Source organism: Cyrtonyx montezumae, unplaced genomic scaffold (genome assembly GCF_038088225.1).
Source record: "Cyrtonyx montezumae isolate F1298 unplaced genomic scaffold, pur_monq_1.0 scaffold_3, whole genome shotgun sequence".
Classification (NCBI taxonomy): Eukaryota; Metazoa; Chordata; class Aves; order Galliformes; family Odontophoridae; genus Cyrtonyx; species Cyrtonyx montezumae.
Window position 1 is genome coordinate 101,209,266 of NW_027072034.1, and position 27,154 is coordinate 101,236,419.

General features: G+C 40.0%; 1 protein-coding gene across 1 annotated transcript in view; it reads right to left on the minus strand.

Moving 5' to 3' along the window:
* CACNA1C (calcium voltage-gated channel subunit alpha1 C) overlaps positions 1-27,154 on the minus strand; it is a 463,683-nt gene that overhangs the window by 197,339 nt on the left and 239,190 nt on the right. Inside the window, exon 4 of the mRNA XM_065742562.1 lies at positions 5,124-5,263. Coding sequence (XP_065598634.1) covers positions 5,124-5,263 — 140 coding nt within the window. The remainder of the gene's footprint in view (positions 1-5,123; positions 5,264-27,154) is intronic.

A 27,154-nucleotide genomic window follows, 5' to 3' on the forward strand; every position in this document is an offset into this window, starting at 1 on the left:
ACCCACAACCCCTATACAATTTGTGGTTTCCACAATCTCTATGAAGTCTTCCTAGTTTGTCAGCTAATTGCTTTCTAGTCCTAAAGAGTGAAAGATCGATACTCAGCTACTGGTATGAACTATAAGGCCAGAGTCCTTCTACTTTGTATTTATAATGGGGGAAAGTCTGCTCTTTGATGAAAATCTGCAGGAAAAGGTATGGTGGAGCAACCCTGTTGTTTCTGCCTGAGAGTTCACACAGAAATCCAAGTCTGGACAATACAAAAATGCAAGTGAGCTGATCTCTTGTGGACACTGAAAATCTTTTTCCCTCCCCTCCCCTCCCCTCCCCTCCTTTCCTCTTCCTTTCTCTTCCCTTCTCTTCCCTTCTCTTCTTTGAATGAATTCAGAAATTGGCCTTATTTCCTTCCAGCTACCTTCCTTCTGTCATCCTAAATTCATTCATTTTCATTAGGATATTGTACTTTCCACTTCAGAAGTGTAACTAACAACATCTTGATTTCTGAATTTCATCTGTAACATGACTACACCTGAACTAAATTCATTTGATAGGCATGAACTATAAAGCAGAAAACACATTTCTGTCACATGCAACGCGTGTATGGGCACAGTCCACTTCTGTTTGTTTGTTTCAGACTTATGACACATGAACCTGGCGTCACTGTTTCCACTTTCTCATATTTTCCTGCCTCCTTTCTGACATCTGAAACATCTAACATTTCTCTTTGCTAGATGACTCCAACAGCAGCATGACAGGGCTGCAACCCACTCTACAGTTCTTCATTTCCTCTGTGAGGAAGGCATGTTGATTTTTAAAGCCTAAAAGAGAACTTGTCAAGGGCCTCCAGAATATAAAAATGAAACAGAGCTGAAAGAATCCTCATAGGTATAAATAAAGAGTAAGGAACAGTGATTTTTATTTTCACCACGCTTTGCAATTCACCTGTGATTTGTGAGTGTGGAAGTGTTTGGGCCCACCCTTTAGAAACTCCCCAGGGGCCTTCAGAAAGACATAGTGTGATCACATTTTCCAATCTGTTCTGAATTTTAGATCCTTTCAAATACCTTTACTGATTACCTTCCAAGTAAGCCTGCCTTTCAAATTATGACACCTTTTTACTGGCAGAAGGTACAGGCCCTTGGAGAACGATGACACTTGGCAGACAAATCACAGCACTGCCAGGAAAGACAAATAGTCTTCTAGAACAATGTTGTCAAGTTAGTCTTTTCTCAAGAGAAATTTCCTCCAATAGCCTAATGGTAAAGGACATCACTGATTTATCTGAAAGTTTTATGTTTTCCAAATGAAGAACAGTAAAATTACAGGAAGCAGGAAATAATTTGACTAATTGTCAGTCCTTGTGGGTTGTGCCTCATTAGGCAGCTTATGGGTATGATCTCTACTCTTAACTAATAATGCTCTTATCCACATAGACTCTTATTGATACCCGCAAACAGACATTTTTCTGCAAAGCAGTATTTAATGGTACTGCTATAGCACGGTCATAGGCTACTTAAAGACAAGCTAGAAACAAGCTTTTAAAGATTTAACTGATGAATAAGCAGATCTCCTGTACTGAAAGAATGATAAGCTGTTATAAGCCTGCAGGTCTAAAGTACATCCTTTCTCCTGAAAACATAGCAGCTGTCTTCACTTCCCCCTAGAATTTATACTTGGTCCTACACATGACCACATTTCTCTTATTCTATTGACTTGTATGTTTTAATGTAAAGGAAGGCAGTTAAGCTGCTTTATCTTCTCAAGATATATAAAATTATGATTAAATTGATCTAACCATAGAATCATTTAGGTTGGGAAAGACCCATAAGAACATCAAGTACAATCACCACTTATCACTACCAAGACTAAACCATGTCCCTGAGAACCTCATCCATGCTGCACAAATTCCTCAAGGGATGGGGACTCCATTACTTCCCTGGGCAGCCTATTCCAAGGCTTGAGCACCCTCTCCATGAAGAAATTCTTCCAGATATGCAACTTAAACCTCCCCTGGCACAACTTGAAGCTGTTTCCTCATATCCTATTGCTTGTCACCTGAAAAAAGAGACTGATATCTTCCCGCTGTAGCTTTAAGGTAGCTGTAGAGGGCAATCCTTCAGCCTCCTCTTCTCCACACTAAACAAGCCCAACTCCCATAGCTGCTTCTCATGACTCTTGTTTTCTGATCTCTTCACAAGAATTCCATATTCTTCTTGCAGCAAGGGGCCCAAAAATGAACAGAGGACTGTTGAGACTGCACCTTAGTCTCACCAGCACCCCACAGATAGGGACAATCATATGTAGTAAGCAGTGTATACTGAGTGGATTGAAAGATAAACAAGTATCTAAAACCTGTCTTTTCTTTTGTTCCCTTAGCCTCCAACAATACAGGAAATACTTCCCAAATAGCCTTTCTTAAAACAACCATCACTGAAAATGAAAATGAGACCTGAGGCAGAACAAACATGAACAGAAGTTATCACAGACATTTTTTGACGTTTCCACTATTATTGCCATGCTCTTCCTCACCTCCCAGGCCAGGTAATTGCCCAGTGCTACAATGGTGTCCAAATCAGTCAGCTTTTTTTCCAGTAGCTTCATCAATGGTCAGAAAAAGGTGCCACAAAGAAATGTTGCTACAAGCCTTTATTTCTTCACTTTTCTTCCACCTCATTTTCTCTCCCCCCCCCCCCCAGCCATGGGGCTTCTGTTCTAACAAACTATTGAAATACTCTGAAATTTAAACATGATATCACTGAGATGCTTCAGACAGCCCCTAGGAGAAGAAGACAGGGCAGAATAGGAACAGATGGCATTGCCACATAGATTTTGCAGAGGGCTTGTGGAGAGAAAAACCAGCACACCAGGTTAGCCTGTGGCAGTGCAGGAGAGAATTCAAACAGATAAACATCAAAGGAACCCATCTGGCCTTGAAGTGGAATCTGTCACTTGAGATTGTTACTATTTAACAGAGATGGTAGGGTCTTGGCCATCTTTATTATGCTTGTGTAATCCCTCCCCAGTTACATTTTTTGTTCCCATCTAGAGACTGAGATCTGCTGGAGGCAAGCAGGGGTAGAAGAGCTGACAAATGTAACTTCTGTGATTGTTGGCAGGGAATTATTTTCAGTCTGTATATTGTCTTGCTGATTAACTACCTTGGTAGGAAAATTGAAAAGGACTGTACTTAAACTAGATATAATGCCACCCTGTGATTTCTGGAGTCTTGCTCTCTACCGTACCAATGGAAGAAGAAGAGGTAACACATGACCTCTCTTTAAAAAGTCTTTCTCATAAAAATGAAAAGGAAGTGATTATATTCATGGAGTTCTCTTCTCCAATCCTTCTTTGCCTTTCTTCACTGAGCAGGAAACCCAAGGCATGTGAGATGTCTAAGGACATTCAAAGGCAGGACCAGACACAGAACTGAACCACAATGACAGAGGAGGGGTTTGGGATCCGCCATTTTCCAATCACTAATTTACTATGGAATCTTCTGGCTGCAGAAAGGGCGAAGGAAACTAGGCACCGCTGCAAACAGAGAAGCTATGCTCAATTTGAGTGGGTGCTGTCATGGGATTAATGGTTGGTGCTGACTTGTTCTCTATCCCCTCAATGGAAACACTTTCCACCCAGTTTTCATAGAATCATAGAACCATGCATAGAACTGGAAGCAGTAGGGAACAGGTAGCAGAGAGCAGTTTTGGGACCACCCCAAAAATGGTCAAGTTGGACTGTGGTTAGGAGCAGAATTTATAAGAAACAGAGCACTGGTGACTCAAGAGTTCCTTTTTTAATGCTTTGCCTAGGAGTTGTACTTAAAGGGAACTTATTAACAGAAGAGAGAACAACTTTTTACACAAGTAGATAGTGATAAGAGAAGGGGGAGTGGTTTTAAACTAAAAGAGGAGAGATTTAAGTTAGCTGACAGAAGGAAATTTTTCACTCAGAGAGCAGTGAGGCCCTGGCACAGCTGCCCAGAGAAGCCCATCCCTGGAGGCACTCAAGGCCAGGCTGGATGGGACCCTGGGAAGCCTGAGCTGCTGGGAGGCAGCCCTGCCCATGGCAGGGGAATTGGAACTTGGATGGCCCCTTCCAACCTAAATTACTCTATGATTCTATGATTCTGATGCTGAGTTTCCTTGGGAAACAGGTGGAAAAACTGAAAGTTTTTGTGGGCGATGACATTCTGTAATAATGGAGCTGTGGGAGGGTGGGATCAATTACTCAGGAGAAAAAATTCTTTCTCTCTTTGTCTTTAGGATAGTTTATTCTTCATTCTTTCCATTCAGCAACCACAAATCAAAAACTGTTTATCTCTTTCACTCAGCAAGAAAAAGTGGAAGGTTCTATATTTTGTTTTTATTCAAATAAATTAAATACCAAGCTTGAAAATCACAGAGAAGAGACTGCAGTTTGAAGTGGAAATGTGGTCCATAGCAGTAAAACTAGTCTTTAGTGAAAACATTAAAAGTGTCCAAATCTTGAGATCACCATCAGAACAGTGTGATTAAACTAGAGAACCGATTTTTGTTTCTGAAAATGAAGACCTGAGATTTAATTTTTTCATTCTTCTTTGCAAATGGGTAGAAGTTCACAAGATCACAGAACTTATTTCTTATTAAAACCCAATCTTAACTTACAAATTCTACCTAAATATTTTTTTTAAATATTCACACAGACTTGTAAATAAAGGGATTTTCTTCTATCATAAATATGTTAAATATTACACTGCTTTCTACTTTTATCTATTACAAAAGAGCAGTTTAATTTCCATGTCTTGCAAACCGTTAAAAGCTTTGGGAAAGGCTAAGTAGCAAGGGACACCAGAGAGAAAATGTACATCAACTGAATGTCAATCCTTATTTATTTAACTTACAGTAAGTCATTGCTACACACTGAAATCAGCATGAATCAAGTTACACCTATAGATGACCAGCTGGAATTAACAGTAATACTTGGTAGAACATGCTGTAGGGAGAAAAAGTGGTGATCATGATGGATAGCAACCCCTCACATCACCTGCAGGGGATGTTCCAACCCTCATACACCCTCTTGCTCCCAAAGGTTCCCAGCGTCCCAAGATGTGCAATATATTCAAAGACACGATGCTGATACTCACCCTACTACCACAATTATAAAATCTAGTAAATTCCAGCCATTGCGGAGGTAAGCGTTGGGGTGAAAGAGAAGTCCATATGCTATTACTTTTAAAAATGCTTCCACTGTAAAAATTATGAGAAAGAGATATTCCACTCGTTCCTGGAGAGAAAAGAAAACAAGAAAGACAATGGTTAGCATGAGTGAAAACATAAGACAAGGAGAGTTTCTACTGTCGCATTCTGCTCAAACAGTCTCCAGATCACTATCTCATCACTTGGGTACATCTAACTTCCATGACTTGTAAGAGGACTTCCCACCTGAGATTTGCATATTCTGCACCCTGACAGGATGATGGCAGCAAATTTTGGTTAGGTATTTGCTGCCTTTGCCTTGTCAGGAACTGACCACTGCAAAAATGTGAGCACAGGAGGAGGGCAGAGGGTCTGCAGGCATGTGCAGTACCAGCACTCTGCAAGAAACATAGCTAAGTGCTCTCACCCCTCTGAATGAAACATATCCAAGTCCTTTTTTACCTCTGGAAGGAAATTGTTGCTGAATGCAATGCTGTAGAGAAGGACAGGGAGAAATTCACTGATATGTGCTCATAACATGCCTTTTTTGGGATTCTCTTCTTCTTTTGCTGGGAATAGGTAGGCTATTGGTTTCTCAACAGTTTCTGATTTTTGGTTCAGGCTGACTAACACAAGAGGTATTTAGACATTCCATCAGAAATGCACAAGTCTCCATGAAATGAGGGCAGAAATTTAAGCACATCCAAACAAAGTCACTTCTGGTGACAGTACAGTCCTATTCGGGACAAGCAAGCAGCCTTCTGGAGACAGCACACAGGCTCTCCATCTCTCAACTCTGGGTTTTTAGCCCCAGAGTGAAATAAGAATAGTAGCACTGCAGAAGTGGTATGGACCTCCAACTAAGTATGAGGGAAACAGCAGCATTAGTTAATCACTACAGAATTGCTGTGTGGCAAGATAGGTGGGAAATAAGTACGCGAAAACAAGATGACAGCAAAAGGAGACTAGGTCACTTTGAGTTAAAGCTACAAAGACAGTTATAAAGAGTATTTATCATTCAAGAAATAAGAATCTGAAATAGAAATTAAAACAGCCTAGGTAGTCTTGGTCATCTTGTAGGATATGCAGCAAGACAATTAGGCAGGCAGCTCATCACTTTGTCTTTGCAGTTCCAAATTGCAGTTGCCCTACCCCTGTCTAGTGGTGCTGACAAATGCATGTGTGACACTTTCATAGGACACAGAAACATAAAATGTGTGAGTTTACATAAAATCGCTTCATCATTTGACTCAGTTGCCCATTTGAACTTCCTCCATTCAGCTCCAGGTAATTAAGCAACTCATTAATAAAAAAATGTGATACTCATTCATTCCCATGTTTATATTAGCATGTTATTTCACATGTCTGAGAAATTCCATCTGATGGTAGCAGGTACACACTTATACTTAAAAATATTCATCTCCCTTCTGTAATGTGACCATAATGTCTGCAGTAATCCCCAGTGTTTACTTCAAGGAGCACACAAAAACGAAAAAGAGTTCTGTAGCTATCTGGTCCAGTTGCAAAGCTTTTGAATATACCCACGATACAGAATTCACCCATCATTATCTCAGACAGAGATAGATCAGGACACCAAGAATTTTTCTCCCATTGAAATCAGAGAAGAATACAACAGCATTCAACATGAGCAACTACTGCATTAACGAGTCTCACTCCCTGTCCCAGCCAAAGAAATTCCTACAGCTGTGGGTTTTTCTTTCCCTCAGAAAGGGCCACCGGTAGACACAAGCCCACTCTCATCCAGACTGCCCTTGAGGATGTTGTTTGCACTCAATTTGTTCTCTGTAAGTAGAGAAATCGACTCATGCAGAAATATGGGTTCCCCAAACAGCCTCCCCCTACAACTTCTCTTAGCAATCAAAGGGATTTTCAGAAGCCCACTGTCTTGTTTACCAGCTCCAGGTCCAACTTGAACCTGACTGGCTAAACAGCTGAAGGAGAAGGCCTGAAGCTGACCTCGTGCCCAGTGACTTATCTATAAACATTGCCCTTGACCTCAAGAAGCCCTGGGACAAATGCCGCTGCTGTGCCTGGCTCTGTGCTCTCTGAGGCGGAAGTGCTCTGCTGTACTGCTCTGCCCAGCCAGAAGAACCTTTCCACTCCATGAATTTCATTGAAATACCTACATTATACAGTCAAAAGAACAAGAAATAAAATACTTGGAAAAAATCTGGAAAAAAACTTTGTCGTTATTTAACACTGCACACAGTAGCCAGTACTTCAGCACCTAACAGGCTCCACTGAATTGAGGAGCCTCATACCACGCTGTCTCTGAAGATGTCTGTTGAGATGATTGACTCCTGCTTTGTTGAACCATGTCATTGAGGTAATAATATGCCAAAATACTACATTCACATGTGTATACACATATACATATAAACATATATGCACACATACATATACAAGCTGCTTAAATAAACTCTTTACAATGCTCTGTTAAGATGGAAAGCTCCACAAAAAAGTGAAATCATATAAAAGTCTCTGAAACAAACATAAGATACAGAATGCTGAGCAGAAGAGAGAGATTTTACGATCCTCTGCACTTCAATTAATGACTTCAGGACTGAAGAAAAAATACTGCCCAACTTACACAGTGCAGCTACTCCAAGGCCATTTCAGGGAGCTGCTCCTGCTCAGAACCGAGAAGAATTTGAAGAGCTTACTAATTAATTTGTGTTCCCTTTCTTCCGCACACCATAAAACTGAAGAGCTGTTATGAGCACAGCACAGCCCAGCTCCAAGGAGACAGAAGCGGGCTCCCAGGGGTGCAGCCCCACTCAGTGCCTCCTACCTGAGGAGCTGAGACATGACTCAGCCACACACTGCCTTGGCTGGACTTGAGTGGAGCACTCGGCACACTTGGCAGCCCCAGGACCATTAACCTGTCTCTGGTAAATGGGTAGCCACACTAGTGGTTGCTCACTCCAAGCTTTGCTCCCATGGATTTAGCAGACTGGGCTCCATTATTTTAGGCTCCTGAGGGACATAACACCATAAAACCCTGCTTCTCTGAGAAGGCAGTTTAGTGCCATGTCAAAAGAATCACAGAATCCCAGAATCAATTGATCTGAAAGGGACCTTTAAAAGCCACCTGGTCTAATCTCCTTGCAATGGACAGGGCAACTACAGCTAGACCAGGTTGCTCAGAGCCCCATCCAGCCTGACCCTGAGCATCTCCAGGGACTGTTGGGCTGCCTGTAACCTTCTGGGAGGGAAGGGAGATACCAGTAGTGTTGTCCCTTAAAAGCACTCAAACCACAGTATCAAAAGACAGCAAACACTTTGGAGCCGTAAGAAAGAGGGCACAGTATTTTTTCAGATCTGTCTTAGGAACACAAACCATGCTGATGAGGCTCAGACTGAAGAAGAACATTGCAGGTTGCAGAATCACAAAGCAGGAGCTTCCCGCTTGAACAATATCGATAAAAATGTTTCAAAAGAAGTAGAAAAAAAAACAAACTTGAACCAACTAGTAAACAGAAAAGCAAACTGAGTGGAAGAAGAGGAGTGACAAAAGTTTTCTGAAGCCAGTCAGTGCTTGAAGCACACGCATGTTCCAGGAATGGCTCTACCACTGTTCTTTTTTTGTTTTGTTTTATTACAGATGCAGGACCTGAGCATTAGCTACCAGGGCTGATAGACCAGCCAGCACCAGCATTGCCAAGAAATAAACTGTACATCATCTCATTCTTAAAGAAACAAACAGTAACTTGCGTTGAGCCTCTAAGATGCATTTCCAAAAGAGGATTACTATATAAAGTACAAAGCCCCTCTAATCCCATGTGCTTTCTGAAGACGTCATAGGTTTGTTTTTGTTTTTAATTTTTAAACAGAACCTAGTGGCATCCTGGATTCACAGGAGGAGTCTGAAAACAGGAAATCCCAGCACAGCACTGTAGGATGCCTTGAGGTTTTTTCTCGTGCAGACCAGCACTGCTCCTAAGGACCCAGTCATCAGAATGACTCTATCTCAAACCTTAGCTTTTCAAACCCCATCCACCCAGCAGCACTGCTGGGTTGCAACATTCTCACTGCAAGAGTTACCCAAGGCTCAATTACAATTGGAGCCTCACATTTCATACTTCCCAGTCTAGAAAGTTTTCAATCTGAAATTTACTCAGTCCAGGTTCTCTCAAACATCGCTCTCTGTCTCTGCTAAAACTCTGCTCACCCTGTAATAAGCTATTTCAAAATACAGATTTTATGTATTTGAAGAAAAGTGTAGCAAGCTCTTCACAGATAGGATCCATCTAAAGCTGCCTGTATGATCTTAGACCAAGTTATGTCAGTGTCTGCACTATTATTCCCCAGTGCTTCCCTAACATAAGGGAATACAGATCTTCAGTAATGCAAATGTTCAGTTATCCAAGGAAAACAACAATATTTTAAGGGCCTCTGTCATATAGGATGTTTTCTCATTAATTGTACAAATAGGCTCTGAGAGATGTAAGTCAGAGTGGGAACACTCAGATTTTTTCCTAGTAGGGAAAACAAAGTTTTGCCAATGGGAAGTAAGGAGACTGACTTACAGAGCTGGGAAAACATCCACAAGACTTTGTGCAAGAAATTCTTTATTTTTGGATTACAAGTTACCATCACATCTGAGATACAGATATCCTTGCTGTGTGAATACACTGACCTGAATGCTACTGTTTGCTTAATAACTTCAATCTTCGCTGTGAAAGAGCCATATATGTGTGCTTATAGGATCAAGTCAATAAAGCAGATGCTGAGACAGGTTTCTTAACACTGAGTTACTTCTGAGAGTATTCAGTTACTCAGGAGACATTTTCAGCTAAGTATGCATGAAAATAGTACATAAATGCATGAAAATGACTGTTATTGCAGAAAATACTGTCCATTTCCAGTTTTTTTTTGTTTTGTTTTTGATAAAAATAAAGGAATGATTAGATAGTATATGGCTGAACATAACCTAGTTTGGTGTTAATACTTGACCTAAAACACTGTGTCCTTTCTTGCAGTTCCTCCAAAAATATATTCCTCCTCAATTCAAGAAAAGACCATTTACCTGACAATAATAAAATAAGACCACAGCAGTAAGTGAATGGCTGGTATTTAGCTAAACATTACCCCTTGTGCTGCTAAACAGAAGTCAGAACAGTTTCTGAAAGCTTAGATTTCCAAATGTGATCAGCATTGACTCCACTCTGCTCCAACTAAATGCTATGTCTTTATCTCAAGCTTTTTTTGTGAGCAAAGTTAAACACACATGGAATACTACAGAAATACCACCTCCAACTAATACTTGTGAATGGGGAATACTGTCATGCACTGCAACTTTAAAGATGCACAGCATTAGAAGAATAAATCAGACAAATATAGAATTCTCACTAATCTGAAATGAGCAACCATAAAACAGGAACGTAGCACAAGCCAGGCTTTGGTGCTTGATAATTCACAACATGCCTACAATGCACTTAAAAGAACTTCCATGGAAGTAAATGGAAGAGAGGACATTAATAGCTCTGAACAATCACAGACCTGATACATATGCATGGTATCCAAGTGTTCCTTGGCAAATTAACAAATACTTCATGCCTAGTTCTCTTGCAGGATCTAGTCTAAGCTCCTTATTTATTTATTTTGCAGTACTTTGTCTAGGACGAAATTGAAGTTATATATAGTTTCAGCAGTTACATTCTGTGTGAGAGTCCAATTACAATAGAAAACCAATTCCCTCTGCTAGGCATTTTAACAAATGAATAAACTATATTATTCTATAAAGAAAAATGTAATTATTGGAAAGCTTACTTTCTTGCGTTTTAAAAGAGGTTAACATACGTCAATGTTATTTGGCCCATAATATGAGGAGAGAGCTTCTGAAACCTTCACACTGAAGAAGATTCTGAGCAACTTAACTAATTGCTAAAACAGTCCTGCTTCAAGCAGGCATTTGGTCAAGACAACCCACCAAAGTTCTTTTCAACCTATACTTTTCTAAGAATCTGTTTGCATATTTCATAATTCTAAATGGATCTATAGTCCTCAGAATAACCTAATAAACCAGCTATTTCCTTTCCAATCACACATCAGTACTTCCCAGTTGGACGCCTCATTCCCTATCACAGAGATGATCAAGCCCTTGCTTTCCATGTAAAGGATTATGCATCCAACTGAACTTCAAATTTGGCCTCTGGTGCTACCATCTAACCAATATAAGATTTTTCTTCATGGTCTTTGGCTAGCAGTATTAGAAACCTCTTGGGTGTTCTTGTTCAAGATGTCTTCTTTTTTAGACTGAAAAAGAATAATAGCATTCTGCCTATATATGAATGGAAGTCAGAGAAATATCCCCCTTATAGGCTTGGTTTTCCTTTGGTGGGGCAAAGAACTGAAGCCGTCCAATGTATGAACACTCAAGCTTGAATGGCTGTGATGAAGCAAAGAAATTCATGTCCTAGTTCTTTTTGTTTTGGTTCACTACTCTGATTAAATTGAAATAAACAGTCACTTTATATTCTGATCAGACCAATAGGAGATTACCCATCCAGAAGGAAGCAACATTATGGAAGGCAGCATAAGGTTTATGACTCACTTAGGATCTCTGGATAGGAATTAAAAGCTGGCTAGGTGTTGTGCTGTTACCATGCCTAGGAACAAAATTCACTCCTAGAAAACTTTTTACTAGTTTCCCTTCTGCAGTTTCAGAGGTAGTCTGGTACCTTTTCCAAGGTTAAAAAAGCCATTTGAAACACCACAGTCAATTGTCCGTCTACCAGCTACTGATTAAGGACAGAGTATCAGGGGCATCCATTTAAATCAGAGAAGCTTCAGCATGACAGTTACATCTAATAGATCATCACAAGGCATATAATGTCTCATTCAGCTCCCGGAATGGCTCAGATAAGCTAGACGTTGGCTATTCACTGTGCTTATGTGTTTGGATTTGCCCATCTGTGCAATGAGATATATAAGTCTACCAACCATAATACATCTCAGTGTTCATTTTAAAATAAAAATTATATCTATGTATATTAAAAAAAATACCAGAAATCAACAACAGTCCCTTCAAGTCTAAGCTTTCTATGCTCAAAATCATGTTGGAGTTAAATATTGAATCTCATACTTTGTTGGCAAGCAGAACAGTGTATAGCCAGTTTTGAGAGAATTCTATAAAAAAATCAATGTAAAAAATATTGACTCATTAGGACAGTTTCTAAAAGGCCTTTATTGCACAGGATACAAAATCATACTTGCTTTTTGATACAGAATCTCAGCTACAGGTGTTCTAATGATTTTATTGCTTTGTGCCATATACAGAATAGTTCCTAAAGGGACAGGTCTGGGGTTCTCAACATATATAATAATCTGATCATGAATGTGTGAAGAGTGATTTCAGCATGCTATTTTTCAGTGAGTTTCTAAACTTCATAGTGGTAGTAAAAATGCTTAACAAAGGTGAATTCCTGTCCTCAAGAGCTGTATTAACATTAACCACATGATTTCAAGGAGGCTGATTATTTTTTAAAAATGCCTAGAATCAACATTATCAAAACTATCGTTTGTCTACCTTGTAAGTTTAAGCTGTTGTCACATTCAATGTTATACTGAGGAACCTTCATCTTTCACTTAATCATTGAGGCTGGAAATGACCTTCAGGATCACCAAGTCCAACCATCCAATCCCATCATCAAGCCATGTGCTTTAGTGGCACTTAGAAAAGATGAATGATGGTGGCACTGAGCTCACAAAAAATTCTGTCCCAAAATTAAATACTGAATTTCTAATAGGACTCAACATGCGGACAGCGAGTTCCTTTGGAAACGTACCCATACTGAGAATTTCTTTGTGCCAAGGGTATTTTGTAATCCCCTCATGGACAAGGGGTGTGGAAGAACTGATTTCCATAACATAAATTTGACAAAGCATCTTTTCACTCAGAATTTTTTTTTTAATTTCATCTCATTCCACACAGTTATTCTGGTGGAGTAATTCTGGTATATGTCAGGTAGAATAAAATACAGACTAAATCAGGGAGAATTTTACTACTAATTTTAACACGGAAAATATTGTTCTCTTACTAGGTAAGTTAGTAGATGCTTTTAGGCCAACTTCCCCATTTCTCTTCATCCCCTTTATAACTTCTCAGGAAATCTTCCCTAAATTGCCTTTCACGGGGAGCCCCAAGAGGAAAGACCAACCTGTAGTGTCCCTCATGCACACCCTTGCCCTGTGGCATGCTTCCAGGACAGGACAGGGCTAGCTGGGGGTGGATGAGCACAACCACAGAAAGAAGCAGCTAGCATAATATAAGAAGTCAGCAAAAATGAAATGATAGCCACATTCAGCAGAATTTAGATTGACTCTGACTCAACTACTGTAAGGCCAAGACTAAGAATCAGAGAGACACAAGGGACCCCCAGCAGAAATCCTCCCCCCAGTCTTAGACTGCACCACCAAGCAGAGACTATTTTCTGACTGACCACCATTAAGAGTTCCTCAAATCCCACTTTTTAAATATTTCTGCCAAATGTACTTTAATCCAATCACTCTGGTGCATTTTATGATTCTCTAATCTATGTTTTTAATCTACTACAATTCTTCCATAATTGTTTATGCACTGCAGTGACGCCTGACGGAGAATGCTTTATAAATAAATCGAATTTATGACTATTATAATCTTTCACTGTTGGAATTTCTAAGCAAATAAATGGGTCCCACGGTTCAGTTTTTCATGTTTTAGGGCTGAGGTCTCTCTATGCTCATTCATACAAACACAATAGACATACAAAAAAGAAAGAGAAAGAGAGAGATGTTGAACGTGTATGTGTGTGACCTTTTCTTTCCATGAGTAACTTAAAGGCATATTTAACATTCTGTTCACACTGCTCATGGCAGACAGGAAAAACACAGCTGAAGGGAATGAAAAATGAAAAGTCCTTGCAGCTTCTCCATCTCAGCCTCTGCCTCCATCCTGTGGGGCGAAGGATTCAAGGTTTTGTTTACTACCCCTGAGTAAGTTTCTGTTCATTTGCTTGCTGCTTGAATGGACAGGGCACGTGAAATGAGGCAGTTATATGGACCTTTGACAACTAGCACATAAAACTCATTTTATTTCCTTAATGGAAGTCTGATTGGTAATTAAAAACATGACTGTGACCTGTGCAGTACTCAGAGAATAAAAATGAACTTCATTTTAAAACAAACTCAAAGGGCTGCAGCTCCGTATAGTAGCAAGATTTCTTCTGGGCAAGGAGAATGGAAATAAATGCTTCAGTTTTAACAGTTTTTGCTAAGTTAGGTTTACCAAAATACCCAAGCAACTGATATTCATTACCAGGTTTTCTATTCCTTGGTTCAGCTGCCACCAACCACCTTGCCTACCCTCAATGAAGCGACTGCATGTGCTGAGACCCAGTGACTGGAAGCCAGAATTCAGACTCCCCTTATCAGACGGGCTATTTTCATTTATTCTAAGACAAGCATTTATTTAATCCACATCTGTGCACATACTGCAGGGGTAAAGGGGAACACTAATACCTTGCCAAGCAATAGTATCCTTCATCCATTAGGCTGGGACTGAGTGTCGGGTTGGTGGAGCCTCAGCCTACTGAGGAGGAAAGACACTTGATCACTCTCGCAGAGCCTGCAACAGCTCGGGTGGGTGCACATTAATGCAAGGTCATGTCATAACAAAATATTTGGATTTTTTTCAAGAAACCCAAACACAGGGATCTGGAAATGCTAAATCATTTTTGTCCAATAAAAGTGTTTAAGCATAATGCTCTGTTATTTCAGCGCTAAAACTCTCTGAGAACTTTCCCTTAGGGAAGGAAGGGGAATATCATCTGCAGAATATTTCAACTTTTCAATCTCATATTCACCAAAACCAAATTTTGAAATATTGGAATCTCCCAGAGCCTGGCTGGAAAACCAGCAGGAGGGGAAACAGAAAGAAAAGAAACATATTTGAAATGGGTTAATTCATGCTGATATGTTTAGTATATTAAAAGCATGGGAAAATATTTCTTAGTGAAAATATTTTTTAGTTCAGGCATTAATTAGAAATGAACTGATACCCTTTAGTGAGTGAAAAGTCTGAAAAGAACTATAGTGAATTGCTAATTTTCATGCTGGAGGGGAGGAGAGGCAAGCAACACACCTGTGTTTTATCTCACTGTGATAAACTCTTATAACAATATTTACCCTCACGTAGATAAACTTGAAATAAAAATTAAGAAAAATATTACACTCTGGATGGGGAAAGGTCACAAACGTTATTAATACCCTATAATGCTCTTTAATTAAACACAGCTTGATTAGCTTCTGGCTAGTTTATAGTCACACTCTTTCTCCATTCCCTGGCTTCAGGGGAGGCTTTATTCTCTTGCAAGCAACACAGACTACACAATGACTGTCTAAAGGGAAAAGTCAGCTGAAAAACCCCAAATCCTACCCTAACCAAAATTCTCCTTCTTCTGCTACAGGCCACTTATTATGCCACTCCTGTTGAAGCAATTCAAAGAACTCAGCCAGATTTCCCCTACATCAGACAGACTACCACGCTGGGCTGGCAAGCATTTTACCAAACAGACTTGGATTTCAAAGATTTTGCGTTCACTTGATGAAAATGTTACACACTTCATGTTTTCACTTGCTCTGTTCCCAAGGCTCTCTCTCTCTCCCCAGTCACTCTCAGGTTGTAAGCAAACAGGATTCATATTGATCTGCCTGAAAATTATTTTCAATGCTACTAATGTTTGGCTGCTCCTCCTGGATGCCTCCCAAATTTTTCATCCTTACTAGTTGTTCTGACTGATCTGTAATAAACTAAAACCATCACTTTTGCCTTGCTGCTGTCCAAGTCCTAACTCACCCTACGGAAATAAAAGACAGTCGATGCCTGCACTTGAACTCATTTTGGTGGTGTACAAGTGTCTTCGTGTGCTCGGTACATACTCCTCATAGCCTTGCAGACTCTGCACAATCTCATCCCATGACATTTTTTGGCATTTTTACCCGTTCATTCTCCCACTCTGCTTTTTGTACATTTTAGGTTATGCGTATTAAAATTGGGCTCATTGCCCACCGTGCAAAAACAGCAGAAGCTGGATGAACTCCTGGATGTTGTTTTGAGACAATTATGCTCTCATCATGTTGTTCTCACCCAGTCATACACACAGCGATTATGGTTTTTAACCAACAGCTACTGCTTTAAATTCAGAAACATCCAATCAACCCACACATCTAATACTGGAAAAAGTAACACTGAAAAATTTTCTAATACTGAAAAAAGTAGCGATATGATAGGGCAAGCAAAGCTTGTAAGGAACACTGCATAGCAAACAACTTCAGATTTCAAAAACAAGTTGGGGCAAAAATACAGATTTTGCAAACACTTAAGAAACCTGTTGCAGGACAATTTTTAAACAAATTCCTTATTTGGATAAAATTCTCACCAACTTTTAGAAGGTCTGCATGAGTAGAAGCTGAATAAAAACTGAGTAAATACAGTAGATTTTGGTTCAGTAATGCCAGAAATGTTCTTCTTTAGGGACATTAAATAGAACTGCATAGACTTGAAGGATTTAAATGTTTTCTTTCAATTGTCTACAAAATGTACTACTGTTTGGGAACCCTATGGTGGAACTGATTAAAAACTGAAACTAAATGGAATAAAATTACCTACAGAACAGCAAAAAGTTTGAAAAAGAACAAAAGGTGAAAAAAAATTAGATATAACACTTTCATTCTGTTAACTAGACCTTTGTGATACCAGCAGTAACATATCAACAGGAGGAAGATTGAACTCTGCAGGTAGCAAGCACCGCCCAGTCCAAAGTTCCTTGTGATATCCTTAAAGGCTGTGGGAACAAACTCAAGCACCTTTTCTTTTTTTTTTTTCCTTTCTTTTTTTTTTTCCATTGGATATTTTACTAATGGAAATGATCTTATGATTAAATTTTATGAATAGCTTTATAGTCTGAAAAATCTTGCCATTTTTGTCAGGCAGCCTAATTTGAAATCTTCCAAATCAATTCTTTCCCCTTTCATAATCATTCCATCCTTATAGGACCATCATGTTTCACAAAGATGAGGAAAAATATTAGTAAGATATCATGCCCCAAGGACTTGCCCCAGTTGCCTGAGGCTGACTCCAAAAGCTCAATTAAACAACTCATCTTCCAGGCACATCACTTGCATATATTCTGTTACACTTTCCTGTGCTGTCATGCTTTGTATCCTTTCAAACTCCATTCATAAAGTAACAATATAGGCAAGTAGGACTACGAATCCAATGGACTTTGGCAAAGGGGTCATAAAACAAAATAATTAGAAAGAATTTAAGAATTTTAATTAGCTCTCTTTCTGCAATCATCCCTTTTGTGAAAGGTTCAATTACCAAGAACTAATGCCGTTAGATTCACTGTGCTATACTGCACTGGGCTGTTAACACAGAAAGAGGAAATGACACTGAAATCTCTTGTATAACTTGACAGATGTGAAACCAGTAGAGCTAAATTGTTCCACAAGTCTTCCAGAACGGATCAAAAGGATGAGATCACCAGGAATAAGTTTGTCTCGTCACCTTAATGCTTTAGACCTTCAGAAAAGACTCCAGAGTCTATGACTGACTATGACTCAAAGTCACGGTATTGCAACACACACACACACACACACACACACAAAAGCAAATATCATGCTGAGATGTGTAAACAAATGCAAACTGCAAGATGCAAGAAAAAATCCTTCCATTATACTCAGCAGGAGTGTAAATTCTGCTGTAAGTCTGTGAATGAAGAAATATGGGGATGGACTAGAGAAGGTCCAGGGGAGAGCAATGAAGACCTTCAGAAGCACAGAAAAGTGACCTGAGAGGAAAGATTGTTGTGACGCTGTTCACTACATACAAGGAAAGACAAGACAAAGCCATAGATTGCTGCAGAGAAGCAGTGAATCACCTGTTACCCTTCATTCACTTTGAATGCAGCAGGAAGTAATGTTTACACTGGAATGAGGAAAATTCAGGATGAGGAGGTTCTAGGGATGCCAGAATTAGTGACCGGGTTGCTCCAGAGTACAATAGCCTAGGAATTCATAGAGTTTAAATTACTGGAGGTTAAAACCTCCTTTAGCACAGAAGATGGACTAAATGACCTCAAAGTATCTTCTAGATCTAAATGTTGTAATCCTGAGGCTCTAACAGACCAAACACTCAGCCAGATTCCTCTCATCAGAGAGGCAGCTGTCTATTGGTTTTGGACAGAAAGACACCAGGGGACAGTCCTTCTGTATTCATGAGTGAATAGCCTTTCAAAATATCTTTGACACTTTTGCAGCTAAGCAGATTTATTCAAGAAATCTGCTACTCATTTGGGATTTCAAGGAATAACTCTGCGTGCCATCATTTGAAAAAGAAGCTCAATAGCTCTCTTGGGGGAAACAGAATTCAGGCTTCTCCCCAGGACTGATCAGTTTAGAAAAGCTATTGCCATCACTCTGGAACAGAGTATGTTTTTCTGTACTTCTAACGTAATTTCAAAGTTTTCAAAGATTATATTGTAGAGGCCAATTTAACCAGAGGGATTTTCCCTACTCAAGAAGACACTCTGAAATAGTTGTTCTGACAGATTTTCATCTGGCCTGCTCAGTTTCTCTTCCTCAGTCAATCTGACTCTGAAGGGCTTTCGGGAACGTGACCTTGTGAATGTTTAGTTTTCTTTTCATTTCTTTTGGTCTGGGTCCACAGAGCTCCTGTAACAGAAATATACAAGCTTTGCTACACATACTTATAATTAATCTTGGACTCGCAGAATTTGGAGATCAGCGGGTTACTGAACTTAGGTCTCTGGAGCAATGTTGGAGTTTCCTTGTTACAAACAGCAGAGAAAGAGTCAACATTTGTTGAGAATTTGGCTTGGGCCACTCAGTCTACCAATTTCCGCTGTAGATCAGAGAAGCCTTCAAAGCAGCAATGCTGCTAGCTTGAGTAAATAGAATTTCCTTTATCCAAGAGTTGTGCTGAACTTCACAGGCAGTAATGAACAAATTAAAATATAAATCATACCACATGGACTGAAGAGAAACTGCCTCCAGTTCACAACTGGAAAAACTGAGAAATGCATATGATAAATGTATTTGAAGATTTGAGGTCTTCTGGCTTTTAAGTGCTCATTTTGGGACAATGATAGACTGATATTTATATATTTTTATTTATTTATTTTAGAGACACCAATTGTTTTGTTGACTAATTGGAGAAAAGATGCCTCAAGGGATAGGAGCTTGGCACACTGGCTTGTCTGACTTAACCATCTAATGAGCTAATAACAGTCTAGAGAAGATGAACTTCTGACAAGCATAAAAGGACTTTGTCTAAATGTTTATAAATCTTTGATTAATTCATCATGGATGAAAAATGGGATGCTGCCGTCTTTTACCCTTTTTGTCCCCCTTGGTTGCTGCCACCCCACATTTTACCTCCTGTTTCTACTATTTGTCTATATTCTGTTATATTTTTGTTTGTGTTCCACATTTCTACTCCTTGTATATAAATACTTTCAGAGGTTCAGCTGAAACTGCAGCCACAATCTGTGCAAAACTGAAGGATGAATCTAGAAACTGGGCCTACTTGATTACCACCTTTTGACAAAATCAGGAGCAGGGTAGTGGGATCCTGTGGCAACAGTCTGCTGCTCTACACAGTAGATAAGGTGTACATACCAGACAATGTTTGTGAGATGCCAAATAAACTTCATTATCTGAGAAGGCTATTTTTTGGGTCACTTGGGTCACATTTAAACTATTCTGATATATACTGCTAATAGCAATGAACATTTTTAGTGACATTTGCATTGTAACAAAGGATACCAAGACATTGCAAATGCAACTACAGTTTCAATGCAGATGAGAAGCATCATCACAGTCTCTCAACTATCAGTTCATATATGACCAAGGATCGTCAAAAAGTCTATCAGCTTTATGCTCCCTAACTTTAACGTGTGTGGCAACAAGTGATATATGACATATGCAGAAAGGAAATCAACTTTTCATACTGATAGATAGCGATAGGAGAAAGAGAAGTAGTACTTAACTAAAGGAAGGAAGATTTATGTTAGATTTCAGGGGGAACTTTTTCACTGAGAGGGTGGTGGGACACTGGTAGAGGCTGCTCAGAGAAGCTATGGGTGCCTCATTCCTGCAGACATACAAGGCCAGGTTGGATGGGGCTCTGGACAGCCTGACGTGAAAGTCAGCAGCTCTGCCCATGGCAGGTGGTTGGATGATCTCTGAGGTCCCTTCCAACCCAAGCCATTCTGTGATTCTATGCTACATGACTACTGTGATTCCTTTGTACTACAGTATGTAAGTTGTTTCATTTACTAAAAGCTTACTGCTCTTTATCTCAAAATCGAATGCTGGATGGGGTGCAGGTGGAGAAACCTCCCATCTACCCTGACCAGAGAGGGAGCTGTAGCACTTCTCTGCACAGCAGAGCACTGTTGCTCCATCGACAAACGTTGCCTGGGGTCAACTGCAAGGTTCCCAGGGCAGCTCCGAGCTAGATAATGTGCCCTTCCTCCTTCCAGTTGCTACATGGAATTTGTTCTGAGAGACATTAATCTCCCTTGCAAAATTGTGATTTAGTTTGACTATAACTAGGAATGCCTCAAAGGGATGTGGTAGACCTCTGTTCTTCAAAAGGCTGAACAAAAAAAATAAAATAAAAAGAAGACTTACACCTTTAGGTCTCTACAGAGAAACAGGGACAGCTCACTGTGCTAACCCCATGGCACTTCTTTTTTTAAAGTAATCAGAAGAATTTACGCTATGGGTGGATGAGTGAGAATGGGGACCTGTGATCAAAGTGCGAGCAGGTCACAAATGGAAGGGGTTACTACCGACTTTCTGCTGGCAGTGAGCTTTCTTCTCTAGCACAATCTTACCAGAATGCTTGGAGATACGTCCCAGCAAGCCTCTGGTAGGGCTGGTGCTGGGTCTGCACCATGCGAACAAGGCCAGCCTGCACCAGGAGTGCTTGGGTGGCTGGCGGTGGTCCCAAACCTCTCCCTGCTGCTGCCTTGCGCTTGTCCCAGGGAGCCTCATAGCTTCCAAAAATAATCTTTATGGGGCTGTGCTTTACAAGGCAGTCATTTCTGTGAGGAATGCTGCAGCTTTAGCAGTTATTCTTAACTATTTAAGAATATGCTGGTGTTCAGGAAAATGAGCCTATGAATAAGAGGTACTATCAATTTCTGACTTTCACTGTCTTTGAAACTCAGCTGAGCTAGAAAGGAGAAAAAAAAATTGCGCTGTCATGCATACAAACCCGTGCACATCAATACACTTTAATAGGTACTTTTTTCCCCTCTTACAGGTTTTCACCTCAGAGCAAGACCTGAGAACATACAACAGTCTCAGCACTGTTCTGTGAGCTGAAGCCCCAAGCTTCCCTTGGAAACTTTCTCTTCAGAACAGTTGAATAAGACCTGATATGAATATCTCATGGCTTTTTAATCAGTTATAAGTGTCACATGCTCTGTTTTGACTAATTCCTTCAAGATAAGCATAGCCTGTTGCTATCAGAAAAAATGACCAGGTCTTGCATGTTTTGACTGGAGAGGTTTTCTTCCTTTTTTTATCCCAAGTAATTCAGGGTCTTTGCTGCCTTTAAAAGCTGCATCTGCCTGCCCAGCATGCTTGTGTGTCAGAAGAGAGTTGCTTAATCCCTTTGTATATTCCCCATTGAACTGTCAGGAAGGCAGAGCATTCCCAGACCTTTATACGGAGGTGATACAAAAATCTACTAGTCCCCTCCTTCTAGTATTATCCTTTTTCCTGCTTTCCTCAATTATGGCTGATTGGTAATTAACTGCCATGACATATGAGTCATGCAGGATCTAGGACACAGGAAGCGTTCAGTGTTGCTTAATTGTGTTCTCATATTAAATGTGTACACTTGTTTATTAGGTAATAGAGCTGTGCATATTTACATTGTGCTATATTAACTGGAGATGTTAATGCTAGAAAGGGACAGAGAATGACAAACAAAAAGGATATAGATAAATGAGGAGGGAGAAGGGAAAGCGAAAACAAAGCACAATGAGAAACAGACTCCCAGGACACTGTAAGGAAGACTTTATATTAAGTTATCTGTTGTGGAACTTCTAAGTCTCATCTCTGTTATACCACTTTAAGTTCAACTTATATCTCATGGTGCACTTCTGGTTTTACCACAGAGAAGCCAGCATTTCTACACCTCAAATTTTACTCAAAAATATGTAGCTTCTGAATGCCTCCATGACTACTTCAGTACACAAGGACAACTGTCAGTGCACCAAATCATAACTTTTGCTGCCTGTTGCGAGTACTGCTGGCATCTGCCTCTAATTGCATGAGGAAAGGGACATCCTATAGAAAAAAAATGTGTTTTTTTTTTCTCTATTCTGTCTCTTATTCCAGCATATAGCTCTCAGTCAGCACAGCAGACACCATTTTCATGAGCATAAACAGAAGAAAGCCAAGATATCTCAAGGTGAAGCAGATGATTCCATTGTATTCAGTGCTGGTGCATGAATGCAGATGAAAACATAGTTTAGCCTGAGGGTTCAACTCTAAAGAATGTCTAGTTTTTTCATGAGGAAAAAAAATCTAAATAAGAATGCCTGGCTGTGAAACTTATCCAGGAGTGACAAAATTATGTAGGGAAGATAAAAGGAGAGAAAAAAAACAGCATGTGCTTAGTATGTGCGAGGGTATTTGAACTCAGGATACTTAAGTAAAGTAAGGAATACATGAAAGCAAAAAAATGCTATTTGGTTAACTAGTCCAGGAAGCACCTGACAGCTGAATATGGCTTCAAAAGACCTCTAGGCAGTTAACTATGGGGACTAATTCAAGGCTGCTGTGTGTCAGAGAGGACAATGATATTCTGCAACAGGCAGAGGGTTGATGCCTATTTTACAGAGATTGTTTGCTGTCTTTACAGATGCTTGATACAGAAACAAGACAACATGGAGGACTGCAACAAGAGAATTCCTATAAGCAAAGCTTAATTTGAGTACTATTTTCCAAAAGAATTATGTTATTTCAACTCTTTGTTTTTCTTCCTTGTGCTTGATGGTTTTTACTTCCTGCCCTCCTTCCTATGACTTCTCCCATTTCACTTCACTTCAACACCCCCAACTTAAGTGCCATTGTTCTGGCTTCTGTCATGCTTTCAGTATTCACACACCACTGATAAAACATTACAAGCACCTATGACAATGCTATTTGTAAGCCCTGGACTAGTTTTGTGTAATGGAAGCCTACAAGAAAAATACATTCCTTGGGAGTCAACACAAGCTGACAAAGTTTAAAAGTCCAAACAAAGAGGCAGAGGAAGCCCAAACAAGATAGCACCAGGAACGCAGACTCAGACTGGCTAAAAACAAGAAGTCTGACAACCAGTGGTGCCTTGGCTGTTTAACAGCATGCATGGACCCATAGCTCATTTATAGCATTTGTCCTCCGAGCTGCAGAGAAATGTTGTGATGAAACCATTTCATTTTTAATAGCTGAGTTTGTGGAACACATCTTTATTCTCTAAAGTCTCCCCTCAAACACAATTTTTATCATCAGCCTCATATTGGTTCACTCAGTCTTCAACCAAATTCACATGGCTGCACAAGGGGAGCTGCTTGCTGGGTGCTCTGGGAAAGGCTGATCAGTTTGGCAGACAGAATTGTTTGCTTCCCAGCTGTAGCCTTCATTTCCATTTTTATTTTTATTTTAGAAATTACTATTAAGTTGTTGTTTTTTTTTTAACCTTAGCCACTAAGCAGTTTTCTCATTAAGCAGTCTCAAAACAAAATGCATTTCACTTTCCTATATTACAAACATCTCAGTGACATGGCAGAAAAGCTAAAACACAGCGATTAAGATATCACTTCAATTTATTTTCTGATTCAAGCTATCAAGGCCCACACACCCCAGGCAGTTCTCTCATAAAACAGATGCTGAAGGGCACAAAACTCGTATCTCATCTCTGCAACACTTGTCCGGAGATGTTACCACTTTAGTGCATCAGAAGTGATTGCAAAAACAGCAGCCATCTCCATTATCAAAATACAGAAAAGCCTTATAAAAATTAATTAGATTTAAGGGAGGAAAGACAACAGATATCTGTGTCCTGTGCCAAACTGTTGGACAAAAAAGAGTAAAGCAGACCAGTTTACAACATTGGAAAAGAATTAATCTGACTCATACAATTACTGAGGGACATTTGTCTCCATAACCCAGTAGGCATCTGCATTTTTCATCCTGTTGAGTAGTATTTCCAACTTCTGATTTCTTAGCTTTGTTAGCATCTAACTCTTTTCGTCCTATTGGTTTTTAATAGTTATTCAACTCAAAGTGAAACACGAAATATCCAGAACACCTAAAGAGGGTATGTGCCACATAAAGTAGACGACAGAGGAAAAATACTGAAATCCCCTCAGGCTGGTTCCTGTGGGGAAGACACAGAAATTAAGGAATGTCACTCCTAATAGTTATGCCTATGGAAACAGAAATTAAGTCAATATAACAAGCTAGTGGAGCTCCTTACAACAGAATACTTGTCCCTTAGGTAAGCCAAGAATTTACAAATTTGTCTCTACAAAATTACATACCAGCAGAAGTTTGCTGCTTTTCCTGGGCTTTAGGAGAGGTTATTAAAATCTCAGCATTGACACACAGCCACCAGGGAAAGATGACCATTTTTTGAACTAGCTTTTACCATGTTTTTGCAGAAGACACACCAAATTGTAGTTCCACTCTAACGGCCACGTTAATCAAAACGTTAAGATCTTTGATAACCTCCAGGATTTCTCAAGTTATAATAAAAAAGATCCAGAGAGAGGAGTGCTAGGGAGGCTGGGGATTTCTACTGTCCTAGGTTACAGATGAGCAGAGAGGCTCATCAAGCACAGCGATGTTTAAATGGGCCACTCAGCACACAGCAGCACCGAATTAGGGCAGCTACTCTGTCTACTGCAGAAAATAGCTCTGCTAAGCTGATTTTGCGAGTGGCTCTTCCACAGTTCTTCATGCCCACTCAAAAGCTGCACACAAATGTGGAATGTATTGCTTAAAAACATACATTCAACTGCAAAAACTCTGGCCTATGTGATTTACCCAAAGAGCACATAATGAATGAAAGCTGTTGGAGGGCGCAATACAAAAGTCCCCTGCCAGTCCCTCTTCTGTCAGCACCATTTGCAACATGCACTGCAGAAGGGTGACGTAGACATCTTCTCACGTGGCCTTCTATCAGCAAAACAAACGTACTGACTGGCTTTAAACTGGGGATATTGTCAAGTTAACTATTACTGTCAAGTTAATTATTGCTGCTGTTATTATTTTCCACCCATCACCTCTCCTGTAACAATTCACTCGCTTTTCTGGAGAACAAAGTGTGTCTGCGGGTAATGATTTCATTGCTTTTTCTCCTCTGCCTGCCTCTCGGTCGCTCTTTTACATTGAACAATCATTCTTATGGTAGTTTAATTAGCTAATTATGAAAGTGTTTGGGTATTTTAAGGAGGAAGAATCATTGTTTACTTGCAAGTAATTAAGTGGGTTGCATTTGATTTCAGCATTGGGAAATCTGTGAGTATTATATTTTTCTGGGTGGCAGTACTAAAATATTAAAAACATAATTATTTGCTTATATCATGGCACCCTGAAGGGTGAAGTAAATTTCCATGATTGTAGTCTTCAGAATTCTAGCCGATTATCACCAGTAAAACTAATCTGGATATACTTATTAGGGTGTAGAAAGTGCAGCCGAGAAAGGGACGCTAGTTACATACAGAAAGCCTCACTGCATTTTGAAGGCTTTGCAGAATACTCAAATTCACTTGTCTGCTGTCAACACCCACGCAAACAGATCCTGCTCCTTTCTCTCCTTCAAGGGTAAAGGCAGAAGCAAGCATCCAGTCGGGTCTTCTATAGTCCCTGTGATCTGTATGCAGTAGCTGTACTGGGAAGTCAACATTTACTTGTGAGCCCAGGAGAAGCTCTGTGTACAGGAAGGCTCTGCTTGCTTCTTTTGACGCTAACAAACAAGACACGTTGCCACAAAACAGCAGCAGGCCTGAGTGGAAGGAATGGGTGAGAGCAGTGGAGAGTGAGACGTGGCTGCTCAGCCTTTTTGCCCCTCTCAAGAGAAGCAGGGGCAACCACACAACTGCTGCAGCTGGGCTTTGCCCTGAAAGGCAAGCCAACAATTTTTTGCAATCTCAGAAGTCCAGCTCTTTATGCACAGACTATGAAGCACAACAAAACCAACAACAGAATCTCCCAAAAATACAACACATGAAGTTGCTGATAACGTACCTCTGATCCTGATGTTTCCAGGATCAGGTTCTGCATGTGGCACTCATCCCTCGTTTCCAATAGGGGACAGCATAGAATGAGACAAGTGACTTAAACAATACAGTATGAAGGCTCTAGCATTGTTCACCTCTCCATTTGAGAAACTTACATTACTCAGTAAGTCTTACTTAATTAAACACAAGTATTAAGACCTCTACTACCAGAAGGTACAAGAGAGCAAAGCTTCCACCTCAGATGAAACCTTTCCACTATCTGTAGCCCACAGCTCACAGCATGAAAGCACATGAAAAAAGCACTGTGCTTAAGCATTAATTCTGATAATACAAAACAAGAAACAAAACATTCAGTGCATTGATTTGGGGCAGAAGAAAAAACACATGCTCCTGTCAGGATGCTATATAAGAGAGTAAAAAAAGGAGATGCCTGTAGGCTATCCACAGTTCAGTTCCCTCCTGAAGGCCAACTTCTCTTCCCAATGGGAAGAAAACCAGCAGTGCTCCTATAGTTTCCAGCAGCATTGCTTCCGGATTCATTGATGGATAAGAAGAGGGGTCATTTCTTTAAAAACAAAGAATACTCCACCTGCAGCATATGCACACTAACACAATCTGTCCTGTAGCTTGTTCCTTTTCAAGGGAAT